The sequence below is a fragment of the Protomyctophum parallelum genome (assembly GCF_964188405.1).
Source record: "Protomyctophum parallelum genome assembly, chromosome: 22".
In the NCBI taxonomy this organism is placed as follows: Eukaryota; Metazoa; Chordata; class Actinopteri; order Myctophiformes; family Myctophidae; genus Protomyctophum; species Protomyctophum parallelum.
This window is the reverse complement of record NC_139714.1, coordinates 6,922,412-6,935,183: the sequence shown is the minus strand read 5'-3', so window position 1 is coordinate 6,935,183 and position 12,772 is coordinate 6,922,412. Positions and strand designations below refer to the sequence as shown.

Here is a 12,772-nt window from a genome sequence, read left to right as displayed (position 1 = left end):
CGTGTGTGGGTTCCCATGTGACGTATCATGTCGGCAGTTCTAAACCCACATAAGCTGCACCTGTGGATTCGGACTCGTCTCCCCCCGGCGGTAACGTGTGCTGCAAGGAAAAAAGGACACAGATTAACTTGCTGTAGGAAATATGTTAGATCTCCTCTTGGTGCTAAGTCATGAACTGGCTTTTTTGCAGCCTTTTTTCTTCTTCTTGAAAACCATGTCAAACAGAGGCTGCTGGTACATCCGTGATGTAAAATGACTTGTGTCCGACTCCACAGCATGCAGGCTGCGAGGCAGAGATAGGAAGTGCGAAGCTTGTTTATGGTACTGCAAAGCCAATGTCTTATCTCACCTCAAATATTTTCAGATTTCCATAAATAAAAACAACGTTCAAGAAGTAGTGAAAATTGCAGATCTACAAGTTCGCAACGTGGCCATAAAAGCGATGTGTGACCTTGTAGATCTGCTATTTTAACTAGTTTGGGTCCTGGGAAAACGTCGAAATTTCTCTTCGGGGTCTTTAGCTAAAAGATTTGGGAACCACTGATGTAAAGGTAACATGACTCCGCTAGCTGGGCGGAGTCAGATGCACTCCGATCAAATGCTGATCCGAGCGATATGCGGCCGCATGAGACCGCTAGAGGCGGGATCAACGCGAGACTGGTACTGTAGCTTAAAAGCTTTGTGCTTAAAATGTACTGTAAATTCTACAAACTGTTAATAAATATTTCAATCAATCAATCAATAGCTGTGCCACAGAGCAAAATGTAAACACAACAGGACTACAACTCGAAATTATTATGGATATATCAGATTTTTGTCCTGCTGCTTCCGGTTCATCGTTTCTGCTTGAGAGACCAGATTGAGGTAGGAGGAAACTTGTGAACTCAATACTGCCGCAATCTGGCAGTCAGGTTAATGTAAAGGACTCAACAAACCAAACCAAGCCCTGCAAGCTGGGATGGCGGGGTCCCTTTCGTAAATGCAAAGGAGGTGGTACTTGCAGTAAAAGGTGCATTTATATGGCGCATTTATCCAAGGCACTTCACATAGATTGTGCATTACATTCACCCAGACCACATGGTATAGTGCTGCATGTTTGCTCAAAATGCAGCCGTGTGTGCGCGTGTGTGTTTTAATAAAAATGGGTATTTAGTGAAATATCTCCAATTTTCCTTGGCATTCACAGCAGCACTAAACACAAATTGCCAGACGTGATCACAAATACTTTGCACCAACATGATTTTGCATGTTATTTATTTGCATCATTGTAATTGTAAGAAAAAATAAATAAATTGGAATACAAACAAAAATCCACAATGTATCAAAATATATTAGCTGCAAAATAAATAAATAATGTATTTGGCATATATATATATAACGTATACAAACTGTGGCAAATGTATGCTAATGGTAAACATCTAAAAAAGAAAAAGATCACATAGTGATATTTGTCAGGTGAAAGAAGCACTGGTTTCTTTATTTAGTAACAAACTCTCCTCTCAACCGGCCGGTCAAAATCATAACATTACGTCACATATCAGTGGGTGTCTCTAAAGATTTCTGTTACCGGTTTCCTGGTCATATGACCCGAGTAACCAATACATGACAGCAGCATGTGTGGCATCCAATAAGGACTAGATCCCGACTAGGAGCCAGTCGTCATTACATTTGATTAATTCATGTCAGGTTTAACCTGACAAAAAAAGAAGAAAGCAAACTAACCACAGCTACAAGTTTCACACACCCAGACACTACGATTTTATCTCTATTTTAATTTAACTGTCCAGATGTGCACAAATGTGCAAGGTCCTGATCATTAGTCCTGCAACAATGAATTACCCTTTTGAATCTTACACCAACTCCTAAACACACAAAGAATTGGTGCACACTGCTGCACACTCCACAGATCCACAGACAGACAAACAGAGGCACCGAGTTAGGGCCGATTCATACTCCTATTTTACCGCTGTTTCGGCGCTGTAGTGCCGAGATGATTTCGGCTCGTCAGAAATTTTCAGTAGCACCGAAGAGCCGACTTTAGGATGGTACCCGCCCCCCCGAACCTCAAATGACGTCAAATTGTAGGCTCTACAGAGCCGAACCGACTTTTATTCGGCTCTAAAATAGGAGTATGAATCGGCCCTAAGGGGTTGCTCTGGTGCCAGAACACCCTTGGTAAATTCACGGCACCCTTGACGATGCAGACTAGTCCATTCACGTTAAACCGGTTTAGGTGGGGACCTGGGAGCACCCCCAGCCGTGTTGTAAAGGTTTCCGTTTCAGCAACTTTGGCCGTGACCATAGATCGGCGCACCTTCAGACAGTTGCAGACAAAATTGGTTTTGAAGGTCTGAAGATACCGTTGGTCGGTCAATTGGTGGTTGCACACATTATGCTCAGCACAGAGATGTTGTTAATGTATGGGTAGATTATCAGTAGCAGCATTAGTATTATACTACTAGGACTTTTTACTAGGGATGCACCGAAAGGGCAATTCTTGGCCGAAACCGAATATAGTAAACAGTTGGCCGAAAACCGAATATCCGAATAGGATTAATATTATATATCTTTTTTCCTACCATTGCTGTCATGGCCGTACCTTAAAGCTACCTGATTTATGGCAAAAGAAATGGTTATGGCAAAATGTAACTTAAATAATAATCACTATTATGGGTCCATAAAACATTTATTCAGCTCTTTTGAATGCATTAATTGCATACACTATTCGGTGATATATTTTCTGCCTATTGGGGCTGAAACCGAATAGGCCGAAAATGCATTTTCAGCCATTTTCTGCCGATTATTTTCTGCGGCCGAATATTCGGTGCATCACTACTTTTTACATTTGCCACTCTTAATGTGCATTTTCCTTAGGTATCCTCGTGCAAAACCCTTGCCACATTTAGAACACTCAAAAGGCTTTTTGCCAAAGTGAATGTACATGTGTCGCTTGCGTGCATTACTGGTGGCGAAGGCTTTGGGACAGTGAATGCAACTGTAAGGTTTTTCCCCGGTGTGAGTCCTCATGTGAACAGTAAGTGTGCCTACGGCAGTGAACCTCTTCCCACACAGCTTGCATGTGTACGGCCGTTCACCAGTGTGGAATATTGTGTGCCGCTTTAGTTCTCCACTGTTCGCAAATAGCTTCCCACACTCCGTGCACAAGTATTGCTTTTCACCCTCGTGCGTGAGCATGTGTCTCTTGTGAGTTGGCCGCTGGACCGACATCTTCCCACAGATGTGGCACGTGTAACACTGTTCGCGCGTGTGCGTGCGTTCGTGTGTCACCAGCGTGCCTGGGTGGTTGAACCCACGCCCGCAGTATGTGCATTTGTGGGGCCGCTCGTCCGTGTGAGAGAGCATGTGCCGGACCAGGTTGGATTTGTTTGGGAAGCGCTTGTCGCAATGGTCGCAGGGGAAGGGCCGTGTGTGGGTTCCCATGTGACGTATCAGGTCGCCAGTTCTAAGCCCACAGAAGCTGCATGTGCGGATTAGTTTCCTCCCGGCAGTAACTGCAAGGAAAAAGGACTCAGATTAACTTGCTGTAGGAAATATGTTAGATCTCCTCTTGGTGCTAAGTCATGAACTGGCTTTTTTTGCAGCCTTTTTTTTACTTCTTGAAAACCATGTCAAACAGAGGCTGCTGGTACATCCGTGATGTTAAACCACTTATGTCCGACTCCACAGCATGCAGGCTGCGAGGCAGAGATAGGAAGTGCGAAGCTTGTTTATGGTACAGCATAGCGAATGTCTCATCTCACCTCAAATATTTTCAGATTTCCATAAATAAAAACAACGTTCAAGAAGTAGTGAAAATTGCAGATCTACAAGTTTGCAACATGGCGATAAAAGCGATGTGTGACCTTGTAGATCTGCTATATTAACTAGTTTGGGTACTGGGCAAACGTCAACATTTCTCTTCGGGTCTTGAGCTAAAATATTTGGGAACCACTGATGTAAAGGCAACATGACTCCGCTAGCTGGGCGGAGTCAGATGCACTACGATCAAATGCTGATCGGAGCGATATGCAGCCGCATGAGACCGCTAGAGGCGGGATCAACGTGAGACTGGTATTGTAGCTGTGCCACAGAGCAAATGTAAACACAACCTAACAGGACTACAACTCGAAATTATTATGGATATATCAGATTTTTGTCCTGCTGCTTCCGGTTCATCATTTCTGCTTGAGAGACCAGATTGAGGTAGGAGGAAACTTGTGAACTCAATACTGCCGCAATCTGGCAGAGTCAGGTTAATGTAAAGGACTCAACAAACCAAACCAAGCCCTGCAAGCTGGGATGGCGGGGTCCCTTTCGTAAATGCAAAGGAGGTGGTACTTGCAGTAAAAGGTGCATTTATATGGCGCATTTATCCAAGGCACTTCACATAGACTGTGCATTACATTCACCCAGACCACATGGTATAGTGCTGCATGTTTGCTCAAAATGCAGCAGTGTGTGCGCGTGTGTTTTGATAGAAATGGGTATTTAGTGAAATATCTCCAGTTTTCCTTGGCATTCACAGCAGCACTAAACACAAATTGCCAGACGTGATCACAAATACTTTGCACCAACATGATTTTGCATGTTATTTATTTGCATCATTGTAATTGTAAGAAAAAATAAATAAATTGGAATACAAATAAAAATCCACAATGTATCAAAATATATTAGCTGCAAAATAATGTATTTGGCATATATATATATATAACGTATACAAACTGTGGCAAATGTATGCTAATGGTAAAGGGAACATCTAAAAAAGAAAAAGATCACATAGTGATATTTGTCAGGTGAAAGAAGCACTGGTTTCTTTATTTAGTAACAAACTCTCCTCTCAACCGGCCGGTCAAAATCATAACATTACGTCACATATCAGTGGGTGTCTCTAAAGATTTCTGTTACCGGTTTCCTGGTCATATGACCCGAGTAACCAATACATGACAGCAGCATGTGTGGCAGCCAATAAGGACTAGATCCCGACTAGGAGCCAGTCGTCATTACATTTGACTAATTCATGTCAGGTTTAACCTGACAAAAAAAGAAGAAAGCAAACTAACCACAGCTACAAGTTTCACACACCCAGACACTACGATTTTATCTCTATTTTATTTTAACTGTCCAGATGTGCAAGGTCCTGATCATTAGTCCTGCAACAATGAATTACCCTTTTGAATCTTACACCAACTCCTAAACACACAAAGAATTGGTGCACACTGCACACTCCACAGATCCACAGACAGACAAACAGAGGCACAGAGTTAGGGGTTGCTCTGGTGCCAGAACACCCTTGGTAAATTCACGGCACCCTTGACGATGCAGACTAGTCCATTCACGTTAAACCGGTTTAGGTGGGGACCTGGGAGCACCCCCAGCCGTGTTGTAAAGGTTTCCGTTTCAGCAACTTTGGCCGTGAACATAGATCGGCGCACCTTCAGACAGTTGCAGACAAAATTGGTTTCTAAGGTCTGAAGATACCGTTGGTCGGTCAATTAGTGGTTGCACACATTATGCTTAGCACAGAGATTTTGTTAATGTATGGGTAGATTATCAGTAGCAGCATTAGTATTATACTACTAGTACTTTTTACTAGGGATGCACCGAAAGGGAAATTCTTGGCCGAAACCGAATATAGGAAACAGTTGGCCGAAAACCGAATATCCGAATAGGATTAAAATTATATATCTTTTTTCCTACCATTGCTGTCATGGCCGTACCTTAAAGCTACCTGATTTATGGAAAAAGAAATGGTTATGGCAAAATGTAACTTAAATAATAATCACTATTATGGGTCCATAAAACATTTATTCAGCTCTTTTGAATGCATTAATTGCATACACTATTCGGTGATATATTTTCTGCCTATTGGGGCTGAAACCGAATAGGCCGAAAATGCATTTTCAGCCATTTTCTGCCGAATATTTTCTGCGGCCGAATATTCGGTGGATCACTACTTTTTACATTTGCCACTCTTAATGTGCATTTTCCTTAGGTATCCTTGTGCAAAACCCTTGCCACATTTAGAACACTCAAAAGGCTTTTTGTCGAAGTGAATGTACATGTGTAACTTTCGTGCATTACTGGTGGTGAAGGCTTTGGGACAGTGAATGCAACTGTAAGGTTTTTCCCCGGTGTGAGTCCTCATGTGAACAGTAAGTGTGCCTACGGCAGTGAACCTCTTCCCACACAGCTTGCATGTGTACGGCCGTTCACCAGTGTGGAATATTGTGTGCCGCTTTAGTTCTCCACTGTTCGCAAATAGCTTCCCACACTCCGTGCACAAGTATTGCTTTTCACCCTCGTGCGTGAGCATGTGTCTCTTGTGAGTTGGCCGCTGGACCGACTTCTTCCCACAGATGTGGCACGTGTAACACTGTTCGCGCGTGTGCGTGCGTTCGTGTGTCACCAGCGTGCCTGCGTGGTTGAACCCACGCCCGCAGTATGTGCATTTGTGGGGCCGCTCGCCCGTGTGAGAGAGCATGTGCTGGACCAGCGTGGGTTTGGTTGGGAAGCGCTTGTCGCAATGGTCGCAGGGGAAGGGCCGTGTGTGGGTTCCCATGTGACGCATCAGGTCTCCAGTTGTAATCCCACAGAAGCTGCACGTGCGGATTCGTTTCCTCCCGGCAGTAACTGCAAGGAAAAAGGACTCAGATTAACTTGCTGTAGGAAATATGTTAGATCTCCTCTTGGTGCTAAGTCATGAACTGGTTTTTGCAGCCTTTTTTTCTTCTTCTTGAAATCCATGTCAAACAGAGGCTGCTGGTGTCGCAGCCATCCGGGATGTAAAACCACTTGTGTCCGACTCCACAGCGTGCACACTGCGAGGCAGAGATAGGAAGTGTGAAGCTTGTTTATGGTACAGCATAGCCAATGTCTCATCTCACCTCAAATATTTTCAGATTTCCATGAATAAAAAACGTTCAAGAAGTAGTGAAAATTGCAGATCTACAAGTTTGCAACATGGCGATAAAAGCGATGTGTGACCTTGTAGATCTGCTATATTAACTAGTTTGGGTACTGGGCAAACGTCGAAATTTCTCTTCGGGTCTTGAGCTAAAATATTTGGGAACCACTGATGTAAAGGCAACATGACTCCGCTAGCTGGGCGGAGTCAGATGCACTACGATCAAATGCTGATCGGAGCGATATGCAGCCGCATGAGACCGCTAGAGGCGGGATCAACGCGAGACTGGTAATGTAGCTGTGCCACAATGTATCAAAATAAATTAGCTGCAAAATAATGTATTTGGCATATAACGTATACAAACTGTGGCAAATGTATGCTAATGGTAAAGGGAACATCTAAAAAAAAAAGATCACATAGTGATATTTGTCAGGTGAAAGAAGCACTGGTTTCTTTATTTAGTAACGAACTCTCCTCTCAACCGGCCGGTCAAAATCATAACATTACGCCCCTTCAGACAGTTGCAGACAAAATTGGTTTTGAAGTTCTGAAGATACCGTTGGTCGGTCAATTGGTGGTTGCACACATTATGCTCAGCACAGAGATTTTATTAATGTATGGGTAGATTATCAGTAGCAGCATTAGTAGTATTATACTACTAGTACTTTTTACATTTGCCACTCTTAATGTGCATTTTCCTTAGGTATCCTTGTGCAAAACCCTTGCCACATTTAGAACACTCAAAAGGCTTTTTGTCGAAGTGAATGTACATGTGTAACTTGCGTGCATTACTGGTGGCGAAGGCTTTGGGACAGTGAATGCAACTGTAAGGTTTTTCCCCGGTGTGAGTCCTCATGTGAACAGTAAGTGTGCCTACGGCAGTGAACCTCTTCCCACACAGCTTGCAAGGGTTAGGCCTTTCACCAGTGTGGAATCTTGTGTGCCGGTTTAGTTCTCCGCTGTTCGCAAATACCTTCCCACACTCCGTGCACAAGTATTGCTTTTCACCCTCGTGCGTGAGCATGTGTCTCTTGTGAGTTGGCCGCTGGACCGACTTCTTCCCACAGATGTGGCACGTGTAACACTGTTCGCGCGTGTGCGTGCGTTCGTGTGTCACCAGCGTGCCTGGGTGGTTGAACCCACGCCCGCAGTATGTGCATTGGTAGGGCCGCTCGTCCGTGTGGAAGAGCATGTGCAAGGCCAGCGTGGATTTGGTTGGGAAGCGCTTGTCGCAATGGTCGCAGGGGAAGGGCCGTGTGTGGGTTCCCATGTGACGTATCAGGTCGCCAGTTCTAAGCCCACAGAAGCTGCACCTGTGGATTGTTCTCCTCCTGGCGGCAACGTGTGCTGCAAGGAAAGAGGACTCAGATTAACTTGCTGTAGGAAATATGTTAGATCTCCTCTTGGTGCTAAGTCACGAACTGGCTTTTTTGCAGCCTTTTTTTTCTTCTTGAAAATCCATGTCAAACAGAGGCTGCTGGTGTCGCAGCCATCCGGGATCTAAAGCCACTTGTGTCCGACTCCACAGCGTGCACACTGCGAGGCAGAGATAGGAAGTGCGAAGCATGTTTATGGTACAGCATAGCCTCCGTCTCATCTCACCTCAAATATTTTCAGATTTTCATTAAAAAAAAACAACGTTCAAGAAGTAGTATAGTGAAAATAGCAGATCTACAAGTTTGCAACGTGGCAGTAAAAGTGATGCGTTGTAACCTTGTAGATCTGCTATTTTAACTAGTTCTGGTCCTGGGCAAACGTCGAAGTTTCTCTTCGGGCTCTTGAGCTAAAAGATTTGGAAACCACTGGTAAAGGTAACCTGACTCGGCTAGCTGGTGGCAGCAGTGAGCAATATGCCGCTAGAGGTGGGATCAATGCGAGACTGGTATTGTAGCTGTGCCACAGCGAAATTATTATGGTTCAGGTTCATCGTTTCAGTTTGAGAGAGACCAGATTGAGGTAGGAGGAAACTTGTGTAAAACATATTAGAAAGGTATTAGAAAAACTCTATATATAAGTCCCAGATATTATTATTATTAGTGTGGTTGCCCTAACAGGGCAACCACACTATTGTTATTGTAAATGAGCGATACTTTGCCGCACTACTCCTCCCTCAGTTTTTGCCACGCACTGTAGCCATGTCAAATCGACCGGCTTCATCGGAAATCGTGTGCTTGCTCATTGCTAATGGAAGATCGAAGACTAATTAAGTCTCCAATTTAAGTATTTTTTCTTTTGGAGACCATAAGACTTGGGGGGAGGTTCATAATAATTATGAAAATTTATTGAAAAGGAATTACATCAGTCGGCCTCATGATGGCTCTATAACAGCCCACTTTATGTTTTGAACCGTAAGTCGTACATTTTTCCATGGATCCATGGATGGTCATGAAGCAGCTCCCCATATAGGCCACGCCCATTTCGACCTGGGAAGAATTTCCACCAAATTTGAATTTGTAACGTTGCAAAAACATGATTTTTGGGGGATAAATCCCTTATTTAAGAATTACTTACGCATGATCACAGGGGTGACGGGACATTGTAATTGGCTGGCAATATTATTGGGAGGGGCATATGTAAGCGACTGCGGCAACCACACTTTGCAATTTTAAAAAATTGTGACTTTTCTAGTTATTATTGTGAACTCAATACTGCCGCAATCTGGCAGAGTCAGGTTAATGTAACGGACTCAACAAACCAAACCAAGCCCTGCAAGCTGGGGTGGCGGGGTCCCTTTCGTAAATGCAAAGGAGGTGGTACTTGCAGTAAAACGTGCATTTATCCAAGGCGCTTTACATAGATTGCGCATTACATTCACCCAGACCCCATGGTATAGTGCTGCACGTTTGCTCAAAATGCAGACGTGTGTGTGTGTGTGTGTGTGTGTGTGTGTGTTTTGATAGAAAATGGGTATTTAGTGAAATATCTCCAGTTTTCCTTGGCATTCACAGCAGCACTAAACACAAATTGCCAGACGTGATCACAAATACTTTGCTCCAACATGATTTTGCATGTTATTTGCATCATCGTAATTGTTAGAAAAAAGAAATAAATTGGAATACAAATCAAAATCCAGAATGTATCAAAATATATTAGTTGCATAATAATGTATTTGGCATTATATTGTGTATGTATACATATATATATATATATATATATATATATATATATATATATATATATATGTGGTAAATGCATGCTAATGGTAAAGGTAATATAAGCCAAGAGCTAAGGCATGCGCATGATCTTCTTGACAGCCGGCGCAACGTGCAAGCATATCCAGTCTCATCTAGGGTTGGGAACCGGGATCCGGAACCAGAGGAACCAGAACATTGAAGACACAGAATCGGTTCCATCACATTTGGAACCATTTCCGGAATCGGGTTCATCACACCGTCAGAGATGGGATGTGGAGTTGTGGACTTCCTGTGCCGCCTTATCCCTAAACCTTTTTTGCTATTTTTTACTATTTTGAAAAACATTTAAAAATTGTTCAACTACAACTATAGAGGGTATGCGTGTGACATCATAATCATACCCGGAAGTTATGCAGGAAAGCCTACTAAGTGGCAAAAAACTACTTACTGGCCTTGACAGCCCATAGATCCAAACAGAAAATCTGATTGCATTAAACAACCTTAAACAACATTAAACTCACTTTGCCACTCACTTTATGTACAGTACAGTATGCGCATAGTCATACCCACTCGATTTGAACTATTTTAAATGTTTTTCTAATACGTTTAGCCATAAGGGGACGGCATGCAAGATCAATGTCTTCTATAAAATTACAATACCAGTGGTTCCAGACCTGTAAGGGTCTATTTGGATTTGGAACCCCAAATCCAGCTGTTGTTGAGCTGCAGCGAACGGAAGTAAAAGCCAGGGTCCACAACGATTGATCCCCCAAACGTTGATAATTACAGTTCCTTTCAATGGGTGTCAGTGCAAAAAAGGCGACTCAAACGACATGCCATTCCTTTGTAATTCCTCAGAAAATCCCATAATGGCCGACCAGGAATTGCTCTATCCAGGAGAGGCAGTGGGCACGGGCACATACATACGATTCAAGTTCAGCGAGCAAAACGCTACGCCCAGGCAGCATTTCAGCCATTACTTTGATATCTTCTGGCCTTTGAGCAGCTGGTGGGCTGTGCCCTTAAAGACATTTTCCGGTTTTCCAGACGTGTAGTAGAAGTATCTATCCCATTGGTTATTGCCTATCACTGCCAGGTGATAGTTCACCAAAGCTGGACCTGATGCATCATTCTTCACGCTAGTGAGCTGCTTCAACTTGCTGTGTGTGGACCTTCTTTCCGTTTATCCCCCTTTAAAAATTGTGAGAAAGTTCTAAAGGATCCCAACTAGTCATGGGTCGCGACTCGTTCGTTCAAAAGAACTGGTTCTTTTCTGTGACCATGAAGGAACTAGTTCATTTCCTGAAACGGAAATGTTACCCTGTGCAAATTAGAAAATCGACAGTGCTGTGTTTCGGATGCACACAGCTGCATGCGTACAGTAGCTTATGCGCTCTGCTGGGAGCAGACGAATGGTGAACGTTTTTGCCCACCACTAATCCCAACTGTAGTCTCTACACAATGCAATGCGTGCGCATCCAGTGCATCATGGAGTTTCACGCTCTGTTGTCTCGTTAGCATGGAAATCACTTTGAGTAGCTCTTCTCAGAACGAACACACACACACACACACACACACACACACACACACACACACACACACACACACACACACACACACACACACACACACACACACACACACACACACACACACACACACACACACACACACACACACACACACACACACACACACACACTTGCATTATAAAATGGCGATTATGGCCAAAAAAACAACACGTTTGCATGCCTACATACATTCTTCTTCACCAGCTGTAGCAGGAGATGATGGTTCTGGTTGGGTCGTCACTGCAGCTGGGTCAGGCTCAGCTTGAGTAGAAGGACAGCGAGCACCATCTGAAAATATGTTCCAGGGACCCCCCAGAAGCAAAGATTTGAGTTAACAATGTTCGCTCTGAATATATTCAAAGATTTGAGCCACATTTTCTACAAGCGCGTAGCTTGTAGATCTACTATTTTTCAATAGCTAAAGTATATCATAATGCTAAAAACACCAAAATGGCTTAAAACCAATAACATCAATACACAAACAGGCTATAAATCGATGGATCCATGACCTCCTGACAGGCAGACCACAGGCGGTAAACACCAGAAGACATATTTAATCAACCATGACCCTCAACACAGGTGCACCACAAGGCTGCGTACTGAGTCCACTACTGTACTCTCATGTACACACATGACCGCATAGCCACTCAATCATCCAATTCCATAGTTAGGTTTGCGGATGACACGGCTGTGATTGGCCCGATTACAGAGTGAAACTAGAAAAAGTGCCCTTCCGGGCACAGGTCTCCACCAGGTTATCCACAGATCCGTGCAGTTAGAGGTAAAAACACTTTTCGGCCAGTTATAGCGCCACCTTGAGGCTGAGTTGAAATTGTTCATGTGGCATTTCGTCCTCGGCCTAGTGGGAATGTGGGTGCACAATTTCACGGAAATCACGCGATGTGTTCATGATTTGCAGCATTTTGTTTGAAACTGAGCACTCCTGTGAACTTTGGAAGCCAATCTTAACCAATCAGGATGGAGTCTGATAAATCTGAAAGACCTGTTTCGTTGAATGGCTCTAGAGAGACTGTGTACCAATTTGCGTGATGTTTGGACAAAATCTGTAGGTGTACTGTGCAAAAACTTGTTTTGCACAAAGCGGCCTCCTGGTGGCGCTATAACAGGCCGTTCTGGAAAGTTTGGGGCAGAGGTTCATGGTT

General features: G+C 43.7%; 1 protein-coding gene across 7 annotated transcripts in view; it reads right to left on the bottom strand.

Annotated features, from left to right (window-relative positions):
* Positions 1 to 4,576: 4,576 nt before the first annotated feature.
* LOC310853767 (uncharacterized protein) overlaps positions 4,577 to 12,772 on the bottom strand; it is a 32,032-nt gene continuing 23,836 nt past the window's right edge. For 6 of the 7 annotated variants that reach the window (XM_083758202.1, XM_083758207.1, XM_083758205.1 and 3 more), the window contains 2 exons: positions 11,799 to 11,897; positions 7,213 to 8,251 (listed from right to left, as the gene is read on the bottom strand). In XM_083758202.1, coding sequence (XP_083614328.1) covers positions 7,563 to 8,251; positions 11,799 to 11,897 — 788 coding nt within the window. In that variant the 3' untranslated portion in view covers positions 7,213 to 7,562. Of the gene's footprint in view, positions 6,631 to 7,212; positions 8,252 to 11,798; positions 11,898 to 12,772 lie in introns of those variants that run through there. The other variant, XM_083758203.1, reaches the window with a different exon arrangement.